Source organism: Heteronotia binoei, chromosome 8 (genome assembly GCF_032191835.1).
Source record: "Heteronotia binoei isolate CCM8104 ecotype False Entrance Well chromosome 8, APGP_CSIRO_Hbin_v1, whole genome shotgun sequence".
Taxonomy (NCBI): domain Eukaryota; kingdom Metazoa; phylum Chordata; class Lepidosauria; order Squamata; family Gekkonidae; genus Heteronotia; species Heteronotia binoei.
The window spans coordinates 56,018,401-56,042,236 of NC_083230.1; the positions used below are offsets into that span (position 1 = coordinate 56,018,401).

Genomic DNA, 23,836 nt, shown 5'->3' on the forward strand with positions numbered 1-23,836 from the left:
AATTTAGATGTAATATGCCTGCAAGAAACACACGTCAAAAGGAAAGACCAACATTTGATGGAAAATAAAAGATTTGGTCAAGTGTTCTTCTCAGACCTTCAACACAAGAAGAAGGGGCTGGTGACTTATATTAAACAACATCTTAATCTCAAACTGGTGTACTCGGCTGCTGATGGTAGAATTTTGTTGACTGAATTTCAGAAAGAAAGTAAAAAGGTCTTATTGGTAAATTTATATGCCCCATATCACCAAAAGGAAATTTTTTATGAAACGTTGCATTAAAAAAATAGAGAATTTGACAACACTGAATATGGTCTGATGGGCAACTTTAATGCTGTGCTGGATAAAGACTTGGACAGAGAGACTCCAAAAAGCAGAAAGAAATTTGGATTTCAGCTACCTCAAAAATTCTTAAACTAGTGTAAGAACTAAATTTGATCAATGTTTGAAGGACAAGAAACTTGAATACTAAGGACTATACTTATTTCTCTGCAAGACATCAATCTTGGTCCAGAATTGATATGCGCTGGGCATCAATAACAATGTTAAAAGAAACAGAAATCATTGAAATTCATCCCATGTCTTTTGCAGATCACTGCCCATTAGTATTAAAGATGAAAGCTCCACAGAAGTCATTCAGTTGGAAATTGAATTTAAGATTTTGCAAGATAAAAAATTTGTGGAAGAAATTAACAAAGATTAGAGATTTTTTAAAAATGTAATATAACCTCTGAAGTCTCAACGAAAACCGTATGGAATGCCAGTAAAGCATTCTTCAGAGGATATGCAATTAGACAAGCTCTACAAAAGAAATTAAGATCACAGAAATATGAAGAATTGATAGAGAATTTAAAACAAAGAGAAGCTGAACTTAAAAACCTCAGAGGATATGGATTTAAAGATCAGGATCAAATATAAACAACTTATTGATGATTGCAGAAGTAGAGAATAAGATTAAGTTTGCAAGACAAATTTTTTTGAAAATGCTAACAAACCTGGGAAATGGTTGGCATATAGATTACGAATAGAGAGAGAGAAGAGACTTATTAAAACCCTAAAAGATGGAGATGGAGAAGAAAAGCACACCAGGGAAGACATCAAAAAGATTGTTGAAACTTTATAAACAATTATATCAAAAGAAGGATGTGGAGATTATTAAACAGAGAGATTTTTTTAAAATGAATAAGATTACTTTAGCAAAAGCCCAGCAAACGATATTGAATGATCCTATTACTATACAAGAGATTATTGAAGCTTTTAAAGTACAAAATAATGGGAAGGCATCAGGACTAGATGGCCTCCCAACAAAATATTATTAAAAACTTGATGTCCTATTATCACCCTTTTAAAAATTGGCGGACTCTATATTAGAAGGTAATATTCCTGATTCATGGAAAGAGGCTATTATCTTCTTAATTCCAAAAGCAGAATGAGATGAAAAAGAAATATCACTTCTGAATGTGGATTACAAAATCTTTGCATCATTAATGGCTTCAAGGTTAAATAAAATTTTGATGGAGGTCATCCATCAAGATCAGATGGGATTTTTGCCAAAATGACAGTTAAGGAAGAATGTAAGAATAATTACAGACATCTTGGAATACTGTGAAGTACATTCAGAAAAGCAACTAGTAGTAATTTTTTTAGATGCAGAGAAAGCTTTTGATAATGTAAACTAGAACTTTATGCTGGAACAATTACAAAAAATAAATTGCGGTCCAAACTTTTGTAAAATCATACAAGCAATATATTCTTCTCAAAAAGTCAAAGTGGTTCTGAATGGTGAGATGATGGAATATATTGAAATTGCAAAAGGTACTAGACACGGATGTCCGCTCTCCCTGCTATTTATTTATTCTGACTTTAGAACTGCTCAACACACATCCCCTTCAATTTTATGCCAGAGCTTTTCATAATTGTTCTTGTATAGATCAATGTTCCTCATTGTAATCTCCACACCCAAATACTTTACTTTTGACACAACTTCACAACCAGTAGCATTTTGTAACTCTTTTTGTTTACATGATGACAAATTTTTACTAAGGATTTTATATTTTTCATTATTAATATAGAAGCCTGCTAGCTCACCAAACTCTTTAATTTTTTTCAACAACAAAGGTGTTACTTGTAATGGATTTTCATTGATAAACATCACGTCATCCGCAAATGCTCTATATTTGTAGGAAAAACCTTTCAACTTCAGACCCTCTATCTCATTATCTTCATCAATTTGAGTCTGTAAGACCTCTAGGGTCATTATAAACAACAGCGGAGGGCAGTCTTGTCTTGTACTTTTGCTGATTATCATTTGTTCAGTCAAATCATCATTCACACAAAGTTTGGCTTGTTCTGTATAAATTGCTTTAATCGTCCTTATAAAATCGGCTCCTAATTCCATTTTTTCCATCACTGCAAACATAAAATCCCAATTAAGATTATCAAAGGCTTTTTCTGCATCCGCAAAAAATAAAGCCACCTCTTTTTCTGGGTGTTTGTCATAGTACTCTACAATGTCTATTACTGTTCTAATATTATCTCTTATTTGCCTTCTGGGGAGAAATCCTGCTTGTTCCTGTTCAAAAGAAATGTTCAAATGCTGTTTGAGTTGTTTTGCTAGAATTCTAGCAAATATTTTATAATCATTATTCAGTAGTGAAATCGGTCTATAGTTTTTAACATTCGTGGAATCTCTTTCCTCTTTTGGTATAAGTGAAATTACAGTTTCTTTCCATGTATTTGGTACCCTCCCCTCTTGCCTGATACAGTTCATCAATTTTTGAAGTTTGGGTACTAATACTTCTGTCAAAACTTTATAAAATTTTGCTGAAAAACCGTCAGGACCCGGAGCTTTACCTACTTTCATTGAACAAATTTATGCTTCAGTTTCCATTTTCTCAATTGAATCATTCAAATTTTTTTCCATGCTTTCACTTAAAGGTTTCACTTTTATTCTTTGCAAATAGGCCTCAATTTTCTCTTTAGTCACTTGTTGGCCTTTAAATAATTTGGCATAAAATTTGTAGAATTCCCTTTTAATTCCGGCTTGTTCTAAAATTTCTTTACCATCTGAAATAATTTTATTTATAAATTTCTTCTTTCTTTTCTTTTTTAATTGCCATGACAGATACTTCCCTGGTTTGTTAGCGCCTTCAAAAGACTTCTGCAACCTTTTTAAGTTCCACTCCACTTCCTTATTCAATAGGTGTCTCAGTTGGTTCTGTGGAATTGTAATCTCTCACAATATTTTTTTCTTCTCCGGTCTTTTCTTCAGGTCATTTTCTTTTCTGCCTATTTCTATTTGTAAGTCCTTCATTTGTTTTTCTTTAGGTCTTTTATCTTTATTATTCAGTGAAACTAGTATTCCTCTCATAACAGCTTTGTATGCGTCCCATACGGTCTGAATTTTAACATCTTGATCTTAAGAACATAAGAACATAAGAGAAGCCATGTTAGATCAGGCCAATGGCCCATCCAGTCCAACATTCTGTGTCACACAGCGGCCAAATATATATATATATATATATATATATATATATATATATATATATATATATATACACACACACACACACACACACACACACACACACACACACACTGTGGCTAATAGCCACTGATGGACCTCTGCTCCATATTTTTATCTAACCCCTTCTTGAAGGTGGCTATGCTTGTGGACGCCACCACCTCCTGTGGCAGTGAATTCCACATGTTAATCACCCTTTGGGTGAAAAAGTACTTCCTTTTATCCGTTTTAACCTGTCTGCTCAGCAATTTCATCGAATTCCCACGAGTTCTTGTATTGTGAGAAAGGGAGAAAAGTACTTCTTTCTCTACTTTCTCCATCCCATGCATTATCTTGTAAACTTCTATCATGTCACCCCTCAGTCGACGTTTCTCCAAGCTAAAGAGCCCTAAGCGTTTCAACCTTTCTTCATAGGGAAGGTGTTCCAGCCCTTTAATCATTTTAGTTGCCCTTTTCTGAACTTTCTCCAATGCTATAATATCCTTTTTGAGGTGCGGCGACCAGAACTGCACACAGTACTCCAAATGAGACCGCACCATCGATTTATACAGAGGCATTATGATACTGGCTGATTTGTTTTCAATTCCCTTCCTAATAATTCCCAGCATGGCGTTGGCCTTTTTTATTGCAAACGCACACTGTCTTGACATTTTCAGTGAATTATCTACCATGACCCCAAGATCTCTCTCTTGGTCTGTCTCTGCCAGTTCACACCCCATCAACTTGTATTTGTAGCTGGGATTCTTGGCCCCAATGTGCATTACTTTGCACTTGGCCACATTGAACCGCATCTGCCACGTTGACGCCCACTCACCCAGCCTCAACAGATCCCTTTGGAGTTCCTCACAATCCTCTCTGGTTCTCACCACCCTGAACAATTTAGTGTCATCCGCAAATTTGGCCACTTCACTGCTCACTCCCAACTCTAAATCATTTATGAACAAGTTAAAGAGGATGGGACCCAGTACCGAGCCCTGCGGCACCCCACTGCTTACCGTCCTCCACTGCGAAGACTGCCCATTTATACTCACTCTCTGCTTCCTATTACTCAGCCAGTTTTTGATCCACAAGAGGACCTGTCCTTTTACTCCATGACTCTCAAGCTTTCTAAGGAGCCTTTGATGAGGAACTTTATCAAAAGCTTTCTGGAAGTCAAGGTAAACAACATCTATCGGGTCTCCTTTGTCCACATGTTTGTTCACCCCCTCAAAGAAATGTAACAGGTTAGTGAGGCAAGATCTTCCCTTGCAGAACCCATGCTGAGTCTTCCTCAATAACCCGTGTTCATCAATGTGCCTACTCATTCTGTCCTTGATAATGTTTTCTACCAACTTTCCCGGTATTGAAGTCAGACTGACTGGCCTGTAATTTCCCGGATCTCCTCTGGAACCCTTTTTAAAGATGGGGGTGACATTTGCTACCTTCCAGTCCTCAGGAACGGAGGCAGATTTCAATGAAAGATTACAGATTTTTGTTAGAAGATCCACAAGTTCAACTTTGAGTTCCTTCAGAACTCTCGGATGTATGCCATCCGGACCCGGTGACTTATTAGTTTTTAATTTGTCTATCAGTTGTAGGACCTCCTCTTTTGTCACCTCAATCTGACTCAGGTCTTTCAACACCCCTTCCAATATTAGTGGTTCTGGGGCGGGCAAACACTTCTCATCTTCCACGGTGAAGACGGAGGCAAAAAATGCATTCAGCTTCTCAGCCATTTCCCCATCCTCCTTCAGTAATCCTTTTACCCCATGGTCATCCAAGGGCCCCACTGCTTCCCTGGCTGGTTTCCTACTTCTAATATATTTGAAGAAATTTTTATTGTTGGTCTTTATGTTTTTTGCAATATGCTCCTCATAGTCCCTTTTTGCCTGCCTGATCACAGTCTTGCATTTGATTTGCCACTGTCTGTGTTCCCTTTTATTAATCTCACTTGGACTGGTTTTCCACCGCTTAAAGGAGTCCTTCTTACCTTTTACAGCTTCCATTACTTTGTTTGTTAACCATGCTGGCCTCTTCTTATACCTGTTTGTGCCTTTCCTAACTTGTGGTATGTATTTTATCTGAGCTTCTAGGATTATAGTTTTAAATAGTCTCCAAGCTTCCCCAAGGGTTTTGACCGTATTTACCTTTCCTTTCAGTTTCCTCCTCACATGCCTCCTCATCTCAGAGAATTTACCCCTTTTAAAGTTAAATGTGGTTGTGGCGATCTTTTTGGGCAACTCCCTATTTATACAAATGGTGAAATCAATAACATTATGGTCACTGTTCCCAAGCGGCGCAATCACTTTTACGTCTCTCACCAAGTCTTGGGCATTACTTAGGACCAGATCCAGGATCGCCCCACCCCTGGTAGATTCTGAGACCATCTGCTCCATAGCACAGTCATTGAGAGCATCAAGAAACTCAATCTCTTTCTCTCGACCAGAACACATATTGACCCAATCAATCTGCGGGTAGTTAAAATCACCTATTACGACACAGTTTTTACGTTTAGCCGCTATCTTTAATCCCTCCATCATATTATAATTGTCCTCTCTCTTTTGATTTGGTGGGCGATAACAAACTCCCATAGTTAAATTTCCTTTTGGGCCCTCTATTTCAACCCAAAGCATTTCTAAAAGGGAATCTAATTCTCTGACCTCAGTCTTACTGGACCGTATATCCTCTCTGACATACAGAGCCACCCCACCTCCAACCCTTCCCTCCCTATCCTTCCGATATAACTTATATCCAGGAATCACCGTGTCCCACTGATTCTCCTCATTCCACCAAGTTTCTGAAATTCCCACAATGTCTATGTTTTCTCCCAACACTAAACATTCCAATTCACCAATTTTACTTCGGACACTTCTAGCATTTGCATACAAACATTTATAATTTCCCAAGCAAGCTAGGCCCGCCACCTCTCTCCTGCCGCCTCGAGACTCTAGCAGACAGTCCATACTGTTTGTCACCATCACAGTGGACAACTCTGATCCGTTACTCGGTAGAAAAATAGAAGCCAACCCTTCATCTCTTTGAGACGAGTCCTCCCGAACCAGAGACATTCCATCTCCTGTCGGCTTTCCCCCAAGATTTAGTTTAAAAACTGCTCTGCCACCTTTTTGATTTTAAGCGCCAGCAGCCTGGTTCCATCCGGAGACAAGTGGAGACCGTCTCTTTTGTACAGCTCCGGCTTGTTCCAGAAAGCATCCCAGTGCCTAACAAACTTAAACCCTTCCTCCTTACACCATCGTCTCATCCACACATTGAGACTTCTAATTTACGCCTGTCTCTCCTGCCCTGCACGTGGAACAGGTAGCACTTCCGAGAAGGCCACCTTGGAGGTCCTGGCCTTAAGTCTCCCACCTAGCAGCCTAAATTTCTCCTCCAGGACCTCACGACTGCATTTCCCCACATCGTTGGTGCCAACATGCACCATGACCACAGGCTCCTCCCCAGCACTGTCTATCAGCCTATCTACTACACGCGTAATGTCCGCTACCTTCGCACCAGGCAGGCAAGTCACCATACGGTCAATACGCGGTTTCGCCACCCAGCTGTCTACTTGCCTAAGGATCGAATCACCAACTACCAAGACCCCCCCTCTCCCCCTGCCCAGGGATGGTTCCTTGGCGCGAAAGGATACCCGCTCACCAACCGAAGAAGAGGTCCCTTCTGAGGGCGCATTCCCCTTATCCTCAGCAAGGTGCCCTGTTCCCTCTAGACCCTCACGCTCTCTGGCAGCAACGGGGCTGCCACATTCAGAGTGGGGCTCATCTAATACGCCCCCAAGAGTCTTCCCCAATTGCCTAACTGACCGTCTCTGCTTCTCCAGGGCAGTCACCTCGGCCTCAAGGGCACGAACTCGTTCCCTGAGGACCAGGAGCTCCTTGCATCGAGCACACACCCAAGACTTCTGTCCTGTGGGCAGATAGTCATACATGTGACACTCAGTGCAAAACACTGGAAAGCCCCCACCCCCCTGCTGGCATTCTACCTTCATGATATATATATTAAATATACAGTCCTCTTTAAATGCTGTTGTTTACGTGGCTCCCCTTCTGGAAGGTCAACTTACCTTATTGGGAGAACAAGGAAATCAGGGATCTGGGTTCCTGGTCCTTAGGAAGCCCCCAGGCAAAGAGCCACAGGCCAAGAGCCCTTTAGCTCTCGCCCTTCGGCTTGCGCCAAAGGCTCGCGCCTTTGGCAAGGCGCAGCTTAAAATGCAAAGGCGCAGCTTAAAATGCAAAGAGGGTGGAGCAGACCACTCCTAAGCAATCATCAACAATTACTCTCAATCAATCAATCAATCACTTTCACCTTTAGCCCACTCACCCAAACGTACAGCAGTTCCCCAGCTATCGCAACTCAGCCTTTTCAGCAGTCACCCAAGCCTCAGAATGAAGTCTTTCAGAACGCAGAAATTCTTAGCAACTTCTCCAGCTGTCTCAGCTTATCAGAGCTGCTCTGCTTTGTTCTGTTCCTCTCAGGCCTCTCTGAGATGTGCTCAGCCTTTGGCAAGGCGCAGCTTAAAATGCAAAGAGGGTGGAGCAGACCACTCCTAAGCAATCATCAACAATTACTCTCAATCAATCAATCAATCACTTTCACCTTTAGCCCACTCACCCAAACGTACAGCAGTTCCCCAGCTATCGCAACTCAGCCTTTTCAGCAGTCACCCAAGCCTCAGAATGAAGTCTTTCAAAACGCAGAAATTCTTAGCAACTTCTCCAGCTGTCTCAGCTTATCAGAGCTGCTCTGCTCTGTTCTGTTCCTCTCAGGCCTCTCTGAGATCTTCATTCATTTGGAAGAAAGCTTTAGTTTCTTTTTCTATAGATTTCACTACTTCAACTTTTTGCAGCAAATCTTCATTTAGTCTTCATCTTCTACACTTTTTCATTCCTTTTGCTAACCACAGTAATGGATTGTGGTCTGCACCTATTTTCGGAAGAATCTCTATTTTATTAGTAATAAGTCCCAGGTCCTTCATAGACTATAACATATCAATTCTCGAGAAAGTGTCATGCCTTGCTGAGAAAAAAGTATAATCTCGTACTTTAGGATTGAACTCTCGCCAAATATCTTCCAAACTTTCTTGCTTTATTAATTCAAAAAAAGACTTTGGCAACTTGCCATCTTTATTCTTTTTATTTCCAGATCTGTCCAAAGAGTTCTTAATAGTTCCATTAAAGTCTCCCATTAACATTACATGCTCATAAGTCATTTGGTCAAGTTGCTGCGAAATGTCTTTGAAAAAAGCATCTTTCGCCCCATTAGGGGCATATAGTCCCAGCAACAATGTCTTTTTCTCATTAATAAAAACCTCCGAAATATATCTACCTTCATTGTCTTTAAAAACCAGTTTCGGCCCCAGTTTTTTTTTAATATAAAAAACCACTCCCTTTTTAAAAATCTTTTGCTAGCGAGAAAAATTCTTCTCCCAAAACTTTGTTCCATAAAAATTTGTAATCCAATTGCTTAATATGTACTTCGTGTAGACAAATTATATTACATTTCTGCTTTTTAATCCAATGAAAAATTGCCTTTCTTTTTTGAGGTGAGTTAAATCCATTTACATTCCAAGAGATTGTCAGTCAGTTTCTTGTCAGCTTGTTAGCTTGTCAGTCAGTTTCTTGAATTGCTTTCTGATGACCTTTCTCGGCAATTCCTTCATGATTCTCACTCTGCTTTCCTCCACAACCATTGGGCTACTAAACTGCTTGGTTAAGATCCTTCCCACAACATCCCTTGTAGTAAATTTCACTACCATGTCCCTGGGTAGCTTGCGCTTTCTGGCAGATTCTGAGTTGACCCTATATATATAGTCACACATACGTTCCACCTCAACTGGATCTTCTTCCAGAAATTCAGCCTGTTCACAACCCATCAACTTGTATTTGTAGCTGGGATTCTTGGCCCCAATGTGCATTACTTTGCACTTGGCCACATTGAACCTCATCTACCACGTTGACGCCCACTCACCCAGCCTCAACAGATCCCTTTGGAGTGCCTCACAATCCTCTCTGGTTCTCACCACCCTGAACAATTTAGTGTCATCTGCAAACTTGGTCTCTTCATTTACTCCCAACTCCAGATCATTAATGAACAAGTTAAAGAGCATGGGACCCAGTACTGAGCCCTGTGGCACCCCACTGCTTACCGTCCTCCACTGCGAAGACTGCCCATTTATACTCACTCTCTGCTTCCTATTAATTAGCCAGTTTTTGATCCACAAGAGGACCTGTGCTTTTACTCCATGACTCTCGAGCTTACTAAAGAGCCTGTGATGAGGAACTTTATCAAAAGCTTTCTGGAAGTCAAGGTAAACATCTATTGGGTCTTTTTTGTCCACATGCTTGTTCACCCCCTCAAAGAACTGTAACAGGTTAGTGAGACAAGATCTTCCCTTACAGAACCCATGCTGAGTCTTCCTCAATAACTTGTGCTCATCAATGTGCCTACTCATTCTGTCCTTGATAATGGTTTCTACCAACTTTCCCGGTATTGAAGTCAGACTGACTGGCCTGTAATTTCCCGGATCTCCTCTGAAATCCTTTTTAAAGATGGGGGTGACATTTGCTACCTTCAGTCCTCAGGAACGGAGGCAGATTTCAATGAAAGATTACATATTTTTGTCAAGAGATCCACAAGTTCAACTTTGAGTTCTTTCAGAACTCTTGGATGTATGCCATCCGGACCTGGTGACTTATTGGTTTTTAATTTGTCAATCAGTTGTAGGACCTCCTCTCTTGTCACCTCAATCTGACTCAGGACTTTTAACACCCCTTCCAAAATTAGTGGTTCTGGAGTGGGCAAACACTTCTCGTCTTCCACAAAAAATGCATTCAGCTTCTCAGCCATTTCCCTATCCTCCTTCAGTAATCCTTTGACCCCTTGGTCATCCAAGGGCCCCACTGCCTCCCTGGATGGTTTCCTGCTTCTAATACATGTGAAGTAATTTTTATTGTTGGTCTTTGTTTTCTGCAGTATGCTCCTCATAGCCCTTTTTTGCCTGCCTGATCACAGTCTTGCATTTGATTAAGGTGCATGGTCACCTTACAGACTATTCTACTGCTCATATCCCCACAGTCATGGCTAGCATCAATAGATCTCCACAATGTGTATTTCCACATTACAATCAGACCCCAGCATCACAATATGTATGTTTTGCTAGCAGGAAATTCCATTACTAGTACAGAGTTCTCCCCTTTGGTCTGGCAACAGTTCCTCGTGTTTCCACCAAATGCATGGCCATAGTTGTAGCAGCTCTAAGGCACCAAAACATCATAGTCTTCCTGTATGTAGTCGGCTGGCTCCTGGTAACAAATTCTGTGAGTCAACTACAATCCTTCATCCAATTTACTTTGAGAATGCTGGGCGAATTAGTACTATGCACCAATCATACAAAGTATCTGCTTTGACCCACACAATGCCTACAGTTCAGTGGTGCACCTCTAGATCATAGTTCCCTCTAAGTTGTGCAAGGGAAGCTGGTGCACAAATTTTCAACAGGCTGCTCACATGTTTCTGATCTTTGCTCACAATCTCAATTGGAAATGGGGGTACTTCCTTCTGAGGCCCATAAAACTGGACACCCTAGTCCAATCTTGAAGCTTGGGGATATTTTTGAGTAGAGGTACCAGCAGCTATGCCATCCTTGTACGTTCAGGGTAGATTTCAAAAAATACCTGTAGTTCAACGTCTCTGTTCTGTGGTACCAATCAGATAGAAGATATTGTTCATTGTATTTTATCCTGTCCATTCTATGGGCCAATGTGAAATAAACTGCTGAATCAATTTCTCACAAAGTTTAAATCAGAAGAGGAATGTATTAAATTGTTATTGGCTGATGCCATTCCAGAAGTTACCCTTAAGGTGACTACTTTAATCTTTTTAGCAACAAAAATAAGAAGATAACCAAAGCCACCCATACAAGAATTTTGGCCAAGTTATAGTCTCATTCTGTCACGTTTTATTATTTATGTTTTAAATCTTAATCATAGTTCTGTATTTTACTATGTTTTTTTAAAAAAAATGTTTTAATTTTTATGTCTAGAAGTAAACTGTATACTTTGGGGGGTTTGCTGGGTTGTTATGGCCTATGGCTACAACAATAAAATACTTTTTTTTAAGGGTACAAATTTTTATTAGTTTTAAGTAGAAGAAAAGACATAGTAGGGAAATACAGAAAGAAAAAAGGGGGGGTACAACAGAGAAATAGGAGAAACACAGAAAATATTTCAGTTACATTTCTATAACAAAAAAAAAGAAAAAAACCCCAAATTTCTTCTACCCTCAAGTCTTTGAGTTTTAACCAAATAGTACCATCAAATTCTACAGTCCTTTTGTAGCTTTTAAAACTTTTATACAATTCTAATGCCTATGGTATAAATCTAAGTTATTTATTTTTGATGCAACAAGGATCAAATCACTTATCAAAAAAAGATAGAAAAGCAAAGAGAAAAACAAGAGAACTAAACTAACTGAATAGTTTTAAAAATATTAGAACTAAGCATATTCAGGTAAGATGAACATACACACTTTATCTATAAAAGTAACTTATTTGCTTCCAACAAGAGTTGAAAATAAGAGCACAATACTTTGTCTATGTCAATATAAACCGATTCCAAAGTTGGAGTTTAAGAGCAGATCTTGTATATCATATAATATCTATATTCTCTTCATTAATGTGAGTTGAATATAACCAACTATTTGTGTAAGTTAATTATTAATTAATTATTCAAAAATTATTTAGAAGCTTTTGGAGAGACTATCTCCAATTATCATATTACTTTAAAAAGAGGAGGCTTGAAAAATCATAATGACCCCATCCCCCATATGTATTTGTTTTTGCCTAGGGAGAATTTTTGAAGCAGTATATAGCTTCTCCCCTCGACACGCTTATCTGTTCTGCTGGGAGTGATAAGGCCCACACACTGTCACTTCCTCTTGCAACAACTTTAATAAGTTGCGATGTCCACTCTTCTTTTAAAACTGCGTAGATCATCTCCATCTTGATTTCATCCAGCACATTTTTCAGGCTGTTGTTTATTCACTTTCCCCAACTCATTTGACACCTCTGGGATCTCTTGACATTCTTGCTTATGTAGATTTTCAATTTCGCTGTACTTCAGAAAAAAGTTTTCCACCTGCTTTTCTATTAACTCCGCTAAAAGACCATCCGTGCTTTATAGAAGATATGGTGGCAAAAAAACTTTTTAATCATCCGCTTCATTTTGCCAAATCATCTTTCCACAGAATTACTCTGTCCAATAACAAAAATAAATAAATAGCTCAGAGTCCCAGTTAGTTTATCCTCCAGCTCTCCTTCTGCCGTGTGCTTTCCCCTTACATTCCAGTTCAAATCGCATCAATTCCGCTTCCACATCAGATAAATTCTCTTAGAAAAATATTCAGCTTTTATTCAGACTATTTTATAATGTGTTAATGTTCCAATTGTAGCTTATTAAATTATAAACTAAATCAATTTGAGTGTCTGCATTCAATCCAATTAAAAACACCAGAGAAAAGGATGCCAATTTTCAACAGTTTGTTCATCTCCTTTTGGAAGCCTCTCTTGTGGGGGAGGGGGAAATCATCCTCTTCCCCCTCCTTTTGAACAGTCCCATTTGGTTTTACTATAGGAATTCCATTAGTTGGTTAGATTGTAAAGTTAACTTACTTGCATGATAGAGTTTCAGCAATTGCAGTAGAAAAGAAGACGCTTAGAAAAGCTACTAAGACGAAGGAAAAGTCGGGCATTCACCTCTTTTTGCCATCATGGCGATCAGTGTGGTGGAGCATCGGAGCGACGGGGACTCGGGTCAACTGCCGTCATTCTCCCTAGCTTCTGTCAAGCTCCTTGCTCGCAGGGAACCCTTGCTCAGGCCCCCCTTGGGGTACCACAGCTGTGGCACCCCTCCAACTGCCCGATTTGGAGGGCCGCTAGAGACAAGATTTGTGGACCCCACCGACAACGAAGCGCTGAAACCCAGAAAACCGACAATATAATACTTTGAACCTTTGAAGATTTGGTGCCTCTACCTCTAAAAACAGCCCCCCAGATACCTCCAGGTTGATTCTCCATTACAGCCTATGAGGGCATTGACTATAATGGTCTCCATAGGCTACAATGGAGCCGGGGGAGATTGCACACCCCTATTATGCTTTTCAGTATGATTTGTAAGCTACCTTGAAGGGGAAAGTGGGATATAAATATTTGAATAAATAAGTAGTGTGGGCAAATTGATAACATTTAAGCAGCTTCTTGTTTGTTAAGTTAGGCAGGATTCTGATAATGACTGTTCCTCCTCTATTATCCTTGACCTGTAATGCTGGTTGTCATATTTTGCTTAAAAACAACAACAAAGCAGACTGCAATAGTCCAGACACACACACACACCCCGCTGCAAGTGCTGGTATGTTTTCTAAGTCTCAGTACAAGGCAGATCTATGTATATAGTAGACTGGGATGAGTAGACCTGGTTTTCCAGAGGCCAGGTCTACCAATATAGTAGAAAGGGGTGGATAGATCAGTTCTCCAGAGGACATGTCACCATTGTAGTGGAAAGGGGTGGTTAGACCTGTTTTCTCTTAAAATGTTTAAATTATTCTTAAAATATAGTTTAAATGTAATTTAAAAGAATTTATGCAGAGGTTTTTACAAGTTTACGGAAGTAATCTTCTAAAAACCCAATTTACATGATAGTCAAATGTAGACTTGCTCACAACTTTAATGCTACTAGCTTTTTTTGTTCACGGGTAGAATTCCTGCTCAAAACACTGTAGCGCTTAGAGGGAACATTGGTCTGGACACCATTACTCACCATGCCTACTTACTGCAAGACAGAGCCATACACTTACAGACAGTTGTACAGACATTCCTTCAGTCAACCCACTCTATCATAAAACTGCTTGGGCTAATGGCAGTGACCCCATATGTAGTTCCTCATGCAAGACTCCACATGAGTCTTCTTCAGCTGTGGTTTCTGAGAAATTTCAGGACTCACTGAGGTAGTCTTTCATTGACACTAGAGATACCATCTCAAATCCTAAACACCTTAACATGATGGACTCTAGATGCAAACATTTTTGTTTCAAGTAACACAAGTTCTTGAGAATGCTTGTAAACTAGGTATCAGACACATATGCAGCTAAGTGGAAACGCTTTTCAGTGACTATACAGGGTGAAGTTGTCATAGCTGAGACATCTCTCTTACCATCAATGTTCCCTCTAAGCTGCAAAGTCTTATGAGCAAAAATCCTACTTTGTGAGCTACTGGCATTAAAGTTGTGAGCTACTGCATAAATTATTGTGACCTGGGGCCATTTTTCCTGAGCTAAGACAAAAAAATCTGTTAGTTCACGCTAACTCACCTTAGAGGGAATACTGCTTACCATATGTTTTTTCCTACATAGCCTCTTTGCAAAGTATGGGACTCAGCTTTTCCTCAGTGAAGGTGCATCTGGTGGCCATTTTGATGTCCCACCAGCCCATAGAGTCCTGCACACTCCTCTTTCATAGACTGACAAAACCTTTTCTTAAGGGCCTTCTAATACTACATCCCCCAGTGAACCTCTGGTCCCAACATGAAGTCTCTCCCTGGCTCTCTCTCAACTTACGGGAAGGTCATTTGAGCCCATGGCTACAGCACCTCTTCACCTGTGATCCTGGATGACCTGTTTCTTAGTAGCCATCGGATCAGCAAAGAGATGTAGTGAACTTTCTGCCTTTTGAGCAGACCTACCATATACTGTTTTTCACAAGGATAATACCATGATCCTTCCTTTCTACCCAAGGCGATATCCTCCCCTTTTAATTGATATTTCAGTTACACAATTAGGTTAAAATATATAGACAACTACAACATTATAAAAATAGTATTAACAATTAAAATAGAAATTTTAAAAACGATGGACAAAATCATAGTACAGATAACCTATCACGTTTATTAAAATTGTATAAATTCAAAATATTTATGATTTATAAAGGAGCTTGTACCCTGTGTAATTTGGTCTAATTTCTCTATCATGGATGGCCATTTTATTATAAATTTAAGGTATTCCTGATATGGGCCTGCTTGAGAGATATTGATATGCACTTTTCACCAATGGTTCTCCCGACCTTTTTTCCCCAAACCCAATCAATGATGCCCAGAGAACTCTCCATACATTAGATGCAAGAAGGGAATTATTGTTCTATCTAGACAGTACAAAGTCTTTTTGTAAGTATTCTAATCTATCACCTATGGTAATTCGAAAAAAGGGTTCTAAACTGCCCCCCCCCCCCGGAAACTAGCAAAGTGGATTATCTGTACTATATCCCTGTTGTCAAGCATGCGGTTTCAATGATGAGTTGAAGTTGATACAAAACTACATGTATTGATAAACCGATACTTTCAGTGTAACAGATTCTTGAGAGTGATGCTGCAAATACATTGATACAATACTTTTAAGGCTTACTTCAAAAGGATTCCAAAAGATGGGGGCGAGGGATAGCTCTCACACATAAACTGTCATAAATGTCTATATTCTCATAGCGTTATCAGGACTCTGTCCTTGCTTTCCCCAGATGGGTCACACTCCCTAACAGGAATGTATGGGAAGGTGCTGATTACTTCTTCTCAAGTTAGTTTCGTTTCTCTCTACTTCTACTTTGCAAGCAATAAAGCAGGAAGGGGGAGGGGAAAGAATAACAGAGCTAACAGACCTTGGTCCTCCAAGATACTTCACAGACCAGTGTTATGGAGGGCCCTAAAACAATCAATTAGCAATGGAATTTTACCATGCTTGACACCTGTGTTATGAGTTAGCAAAACAACTTCTACCTACTCACATAATGGCCCATTCCACCATGGTGGTTTCAACATCGGCTGCTCTTTTTGGTGGTGTTTCCGTTGAAGATATATGCGCTGCTTCCACATGGTCCTCCCAAACAACTTTTATTTCATACTATGCATTGGACTTGCAAACACACCAAGATGCATCATTTGGGCAGAGAGTTCTCTTTTCCTTATTTTCATTATGAGTTTTCTTCAGGTACTTGAGTAATAACACACAGTTCTGTTAGACTACCATGTGTCTGTTACTGAATGCTGTTATGGTATGATTATATGCTAATTGAATTGTTGCTTTTAAATTTGCATTAGTGGTACACAGTTATGTCTATGACTGCCAGCACCCACCATCCAGTTTACATTAACTTGCCAGTCGCATAGACACCATGAAGGAGATAAACAGGTTGCTTGTTTGTAACTGATGAATGAACTTCATATGGTTGTCTGGGCAGTCAGACACACCTGCCCAGCCATCCCCACTACTGGCATCTCTTGTCTACTTACCTGTGTTGATGGGACTTACTGGTAGCAATGGATGGAACTGAGTGGGAGGGCACCTTTCCTTGGCTCTAGGCATGTGCAGTGGCTGCCTGCTCCCCAGAGTAAAGGAAAGTATGTGCCTAAATAGCATTAGAGTTTTTTTAAACTCTGAAGTGGGATTCTGCTCAGGCGTATTATCCGGAGGAGGTGCTCAGGCGTATTATCCGGAGGAGGTGAGGGCCCTGCGGAGCCTTGAACAGTTCCGCAGGGCCTGCAAAACAGCCCTCTTCCGGTTGGCATACAAGTAAATTGCTATCGGAATGCCTGAACATCTAATCTCGAACATCAGACTATCTAATATTGGAACACTGAAGAACTGATTTGAAGAATGGCAGCATAGTATATATTGATGTGAGCTCTACGAGCTTTATGTGTTTTATGTATTTTATATGCATTTTAAGTATTTTATTGTATAATTATAATTACTAATGTATTGTTAATATATTTAAATTGATTTTGTTGGTTTTATGTTGTAAGCCGCCCTGAGCCCGCCTCGGTGGGGTAGGGCAAGATATAAATCGAATAAAATAAAAAAAAAAAAAAATCCAAGTGTGGGACTTCCACAGACAACCACTCAAAGATAATCAGTTACTGGTAAGCAACCTGTTTTTCTGTTGTGGTCAGCATAAAAAAAAATCCCTGAGTGAAATCAAATGGTGGCAGGGTCACATTGAGGGAACCATCCAGTTTACAGTCAATTTCACCAAATTGACACAATCCTGATCTAGCAAATTAACAGGAGAGGTAGGGGAAATCAAGATACAGCTTGTTACCTCATCTGGTCCTAAAGACAGAAACTGGTGCTGATAGAACATGAGGGATGACTGAGCAGCCTATACCAGAAGCCAGTACAGAGTTAGATGATGTAAGAAATGTTGCCTCCTGCTGATGAATCGTAGTGTAGGATTCACCTGCGTACACTAATCAAATAAAAGAATGAGAATTAATAGTCAAAGTCATAACAGGTCAGTCACACATGCCATGTGATAGGTTCTTAGGAAAGCAGGCACTAGGGGTTGCACAGTTGCATTTGGCTGGTTGAGCTGGTACTGGTTCTGGTCTCTTTGTCTCTTCCTATGATCAAGGGCGAAATGGCCCAAAATTCTGCAATAATGGCAAGCTTGCGATTGTCTATTGTTGAAAAACTGTTGGGGCACCCTGTTCTGATGGTGGATGTTATTGGGGCCCATTATTTCTCTGTGAGCCTTGCTTTGCTTTGTATTCCGGAATTTGCAAAGCCATGAGCTTGGTGGAGAGATTTGGGTTTTTTGCATTTCTCCTCGCAAGTCTTCCCAGAACTGAGTGGCTGCTTGTAAAATTTTACTTGGGAGCCATTCAGGATAATGCAGCACAGTGTCATTAACTTATAGGGAAAAGAGTCTCCCTTTTGAGGTGGGCAGCTGCTCTGCTGGCAACTGACAAGTGCTCCTATAGAGATTGCCTGCTCTGTCAGCCTTGCAAACAGGCCACTAAATTTAGCTGCAAAAAACTTCTAGAAGCCTGAAGCAGGGGAGGAAGGGATGCAAAGGAGGGAGAAAGCTCACCTCAGCCAGAAGTTGAATCTGCTGTTAAAATAATCTCTCCAGATCTCAGTGAAACCTCCAATTCTGTTAGAGCAGTTTTCAAAGTCCTAGTATATAATACTCCCTTTCAAACCTGGCTTGTTAAATACACACGAGGCTCTGCAAAAAACAGATTCCCTAGTTCATGCAGAAAGACCCCGTAATGTTCAACTTCTGCACACACATAGGCTTTGCGTAGAAGAACGATCTTAGATCATGGGTGGGATTAATGGGCACAGCACTGCCGCCTTTGCATTGATGAATCCTTGTTTTGCTGTGTGATGTTTTTGCTAGAAACTACACGAGTTGAACGTGAAAGACACAGTGTTCACAAATCTTGTGATGTATCACATTTGGATACTTAACAGTATTTAATACAGGAAAAGAATAGAAGTAACAACAAAGCTATGTTTTATTTTTCACTTTTAAAGCTAATTTTACTTATATCAAACAGATACGGAAACCAGTGAGGTCCAAACATTGTGGCGTGTGCAATCGATGTATAGCCAAGTTTGACCACCACTGCCCCTGGGTCGGTAACTGTGTAGGTAGGTACAGAATGTCCAATATGTTAGTCTTTCAGTACCAAATCATTTCCTGCAGAAGATTTGCATTATGGATTTCCTGTTTGTTTTTAATCATAACATTGTTCCTTAGTTTTCAGCTCAGTGTGATGTGATGGAACTATAGTTTTTGATTTTTACAATTTTTATATGGTTGTTGTTGGCCTGCATTGTGCTGTGTATTTGGTCATGGACCGTAATAAAGCAAACTGTAACTGTATAGTTTAGTGGTAGAGTATCTGTTTCATATGCAGAAAGTTTCAGGCTCAATCAGTAGCATCTCCAGTTAAAAAGGTTAAGTAACAGGTGATGTGAAATGTCTCTGTCTGAGTCCCTGGAGAGCTGCTGCTTGTCAGAGTAGACAATACTGACCTCGATAGAGGACGTTCAATATAAGGCACGATCATGCATTCTCTAGTATTCATTTCATGTATTCATTATTGCTGTCCAACTTGAATATACCACACTGCGTATTTTTTATTATAATCAAATAGGTTAACCCAGGCAAAGCACAATCCAGACAACCTATTGCTTTCATGCTTGCTGACTAGTAGGATTTGGACAGGGCTGTATTGAACGAATGCAGAACAAGCAGCAAGATGCGAGTGTGTTTTAACATGGCATGAGTTGCTAAGTTCTGCCAGTATCCGTTTGGGAAGAGACGCGGAGAGTGGGAGTAGGATCCAGGCAACATCCTAGAGGCCTCATGTTATCCAGCATAGAAAACCAGCAATAAATGCAACCACTTTGAACTGTTAGAGCTACACAAATGCACTTTATTAGAATGTTGTGTTCTTAATTACATTCACCTGAGAGTAGGGGGAGTGTCTTTCTCAAATACACAGCTTTGTTCCGATAGTTCATAGCGAATGTATTTTGTTTAAACTGGCAATTGCTAATACACTTATTAATATAACGTGGTAAATTAGAATAGTGTCAAGGTTACGATTCAGGGACATGCATAAAGTCCCTGGTTTTCTCTGTTTCCATGTTACAAAATGTTCTATATTAGAGAAAAGAGGTGGCTTTGTCTAATAATCTGATCAATATCTACTGAAGATCCCTAGCCCAAAGGGTGTTTGCTTAGCCTCAGCCTCAGCCAGAGCCAGCGCTTTTTTGGCTCTAGCTTTGGCCTCGTGGAAAAGCCCTCCAGGCTTTTGAGATCAGGGCCCTGCAGGACTTAAAACCATTCTACAGTGTCCATAAAACTGAGATCTTCTGCCAGGCCTTTGGTAGTACAATACAATCCAAGAGAGGTCACTATAATGGGTAACATAAATAACAAACTAGTGACCAATTTACTAAGAAATATATAGAAACCAGTCCAGATGTTCAAAACATGTACATTCAAGTCCCAAAGTAGTGTGGTGACAAGCCAATCGATTAAGTACTTGTTTCTTTCCAGTCTTCATCAGACCTGGGACCACTAACAAAAGAAAATATTATACAAAAATATCAGAAGGACATTCAGACACCACCAACTCTCTTCCAGTGAAAAAGTATCATTCTTACATATTGATTCAATTATATAGATTCTTTACATAATTTTATAAAAAGGGGACGCGGAGCATCTCCAACAGCAATTTCACATCGGCTACAGCTCAGTATGAGGCTTCTTGCGCACCCTAATGGGGCAACTAACATGTTTAAAAAGGCAAACATCTCATTTACAGCTGCCATTACACAAACCTCTTAAAGGTAAAGTAACATATTTCTGATGCAACATGCTAAAAGACACAAACACCACAAACTATATCAACAGCAGATACAACATACAAAATATTCCATACAAAGAATGTCAAATCACATAATTTATACAAAAATATGTTATCATACAGCCAAATTATGCACAGTACTCATAATATTATAAAGAAGACCATTCATAAAAAACATGTCACATCATAGGTCATATTCAGTCCATATGGAGAAATGCAATTCAACAGTATGCCTCTTTTTGCAGCAGGGTCTTGTGCACAAGATCCTGCTGCAAAAAGAGGCATACTGGATACACCAGTTGAATTGTATTTCTCCATATGGACTGAATATGACCTATGATGTGACATGTTTTTTATGAATGGTCTTCTTTGGGATTTGAATGTACATGTTTTGGACAGATGGACTTGTTTCTATATATTTCTTAGTAAATTGGTCACTAGCTTGTATTTTTTGTTGTGTAGGCCTTTGGTAATGGCAGTGGACACCACAATGGACTGGCCTCCCCCTGCCATACCCACAAATACTATGCACTTGTGCTATTCACAGGCATTTCTATGTTCTGATTGATGGAAATGCTTTGCCACGTTAAAAATCAGTAGATTTAGTGCACATACAAGGGCTGCATTTTTCTGAGAGCACTTTAATTACATTGTCGCCATCTTGTGATTTATGTATAAAACTGAATTTTAATCTTTTATCATATTATATTTTAATTTTTAAGAATTGTTATACTTGTATGTTGTGAGCCACCCTGAGTCTTTTTGTAGGGTAAGGCAAGATAAAAACCAAATTAAATAAACAATAATGAAAGCAACAAATTCACTTTTGCCATTAATAGTTCTGAACTAGACAGACAATTGATATGGCTCTGTATAAGACAGCTAAATGGATCATGATACATTCTTGATTTGTTGTTAGGCAGAAGTTTTGATGCTACCCTAAGTAGTCACAATTTTAACCTAAGTCTCACTTCAAGGTAAATTTAGGGCTTTGTGGTGAAACATTTGAAGAAAAGCAAACAGATTTCAAATACAGGAGCCACATAGTATTTGCATATCTTAATTTAACAATCATAGGCCAAATGGAAAGTTTGCAGAGAGTTATTAGGAGAAAACATTCTTCACATGATTGTCAGTTTGTTCTTGATGCAAATGTGACAAATATAAAACTTCAGAGGTGGTTTTCTGAGTTTGGTATTTGAAGCACATCCAACCAGATCCTTCACATTGTATTGTCATCTCAGGGGTAATATTAACATCACATTTTATATGTAAAGGAAACTAATTTCATTTTGGAGGAGAAAGTCTGCTGGGCCAAAGGGTCTGGCTTACATTGTGTATTTATGCTGATTTATGCAGACATCTGCTTCTCTTTTTGAATACTTTGTTAACTCTTTCCTTGGAGAGGCTTGTGGTTTATTTGCAAACCATGAAATGAACTCTGATGGCCCATTGAAACCAGATTGTTTTAGTCTTATGGCAGGAAAGATATGATTACATCTTAAAAGAATACATATTTAAAACATAGCTCTGGTATCTCATGATCTGATTCTTTTAAAAGATGTCATTTATTTTAATTCTTTTGTTCTCAGGAGCAGGCAACCATCGCTATTTCATGGGCTATCTGTTCTTTTTACTCTTCATGATTTGCTGGATGATTTATGGATGCATTTCTTGTGAGTATGATGTCCTGAATTATTTTGTAAATGCTTAGTTTAACTCCTAATGTATCTGTAATCAAAATGTTTTTACATTTTAATACTGAACTGTACCCAGGCCTCAGATGGGGGCAGAGATCCCCAGAGCAGTGCTCTGGAAGCTCCAGTGTGCAGTGCGTAGACTCTCTGGCACCCCCTACATGCTGGTAATGTCACTGAGACACATGGGGGTGCCCAGTTTGGCACCCCCAGAAAGCTGGTGCCCTAGGCAATCAGCTAGTTTGCCTAGTGGCAGGGACAGCCCTGCTGATGCAGCTCCTGACACTCTTGGAGTCCCCTACCCCACCTCCACTTTGAAAGCAGAGGTGTATTTTTTTCAGGGCTCCCTTTTTCTCCCTGCCACTTGGAAAGAAGAATGATGCAGCCTTTACTGATAAATTGTACCTTCTAAGTCCTGGAAGTTTCAGAGTTTAGGGCAGAGAAGAGGAGTTCAGAGAACATCTTCTAATTCCATCATATTTTCTTTCTTTCCAGACTGGGGAATCCATTGTCAGACTAGTTATACAGTAGATGGATTTTGGACATATATTACTCAAATTGCCACCTGTTCACCTTGGATGTTTTGGATGTTCCTGAACAGTGTGTTTCACTTTATGTGGGTGGCTGTGCTACTAATGTGTCAGATGTACCAGGTAGGAGAATGAACTAAACATGAACAGTGTATGTAACAAAAAGAAACATGAAGAGTTTTGGAACACTTGGACTAAAAATACTCTTTACTCAAGATACATGCATTCACAGAAATTCTTCCTTCTACAGATGGGAAGTACATGTACAGAGCTATGTGCATGCACTGTGTGCCCTGACAACTTTTCATGGGCTATTTTTAACTCTAAAGCTAAGCATAAAACATAAAGCACCACAGGCCCATAGCTGTGGGGGGCCCCCCAATTTATAGGAGTAGCCCCCCAATTTAGGGCCCCCAAGCTGGCCCCACATCTTGCCCTCCCTTCCTGTTCTACCTAATGGGATGGGAGAGCAAGGGGTGGCAGCCTGCAGGTCTCCCTGCTTTTCGCAGCCCGCTGACTGTGAGAAGCAGGAAGATCAGCCCTACCAGCCCCACCTCTATTTCTCCTCCTGCTCAATCAAGCAGGAGGGGAAAGCAAGAGGCTGCGGTTCTTGGCACTTCTCGCAGCTGGCTGGCTGTGAGAAGCACAGGAAGCCAGCCTACTGCCCTGCCTCTCTTTCCCCTCCTACTCAGCTGAATAGGAGGGGAAGGCAAGAAGCAGTGGCAGTCTCCCTGCTTCTCTTACCAGGCTGCGAGAAGCACAGAGAGGCAGCCTGCCAGCCCCACCTCTCTTTCCCCTTCTGCTTAGGAGCAGGAGGGGGTAGAGGCTATGGCTGTCTATCTGCTTTTTGCAGCTGGCCGACTGTGAGAAGCAAAAAGACGCAGCCTG

General features: G+C 40.1%; 1 protein-coding gene across 1 annotated transcript in view; it reads left to right on the forward strand.

Moving 5' to 3' along the window:
- ZDHHC17 (zinc finger DHHC-type palmitoyltransferase 17) overlaps positions 1-23,836 on the forward strand; it is a 128,452-nt gene that overhangs the window by 101,741 nt on the left and 2,875 nt on the right. Inside the window, exons 13-15 of the mRNA XM_060245116.1 lie at positions 18,898-18,991; positions 22,314-22,397; positions 22,914-23,071. Of these exons, the coding sequence (XP_060101099.1) occupies positions 18,898-18,991; positions 22,314-22,397; positions 22,914-23,071 (336 nt within the window). The remainder of the gene's footprint in view (positions 1-18,897; positions 18,992-22,313; positions 22,398-22,913; positions 23,072-23,836) is intronic.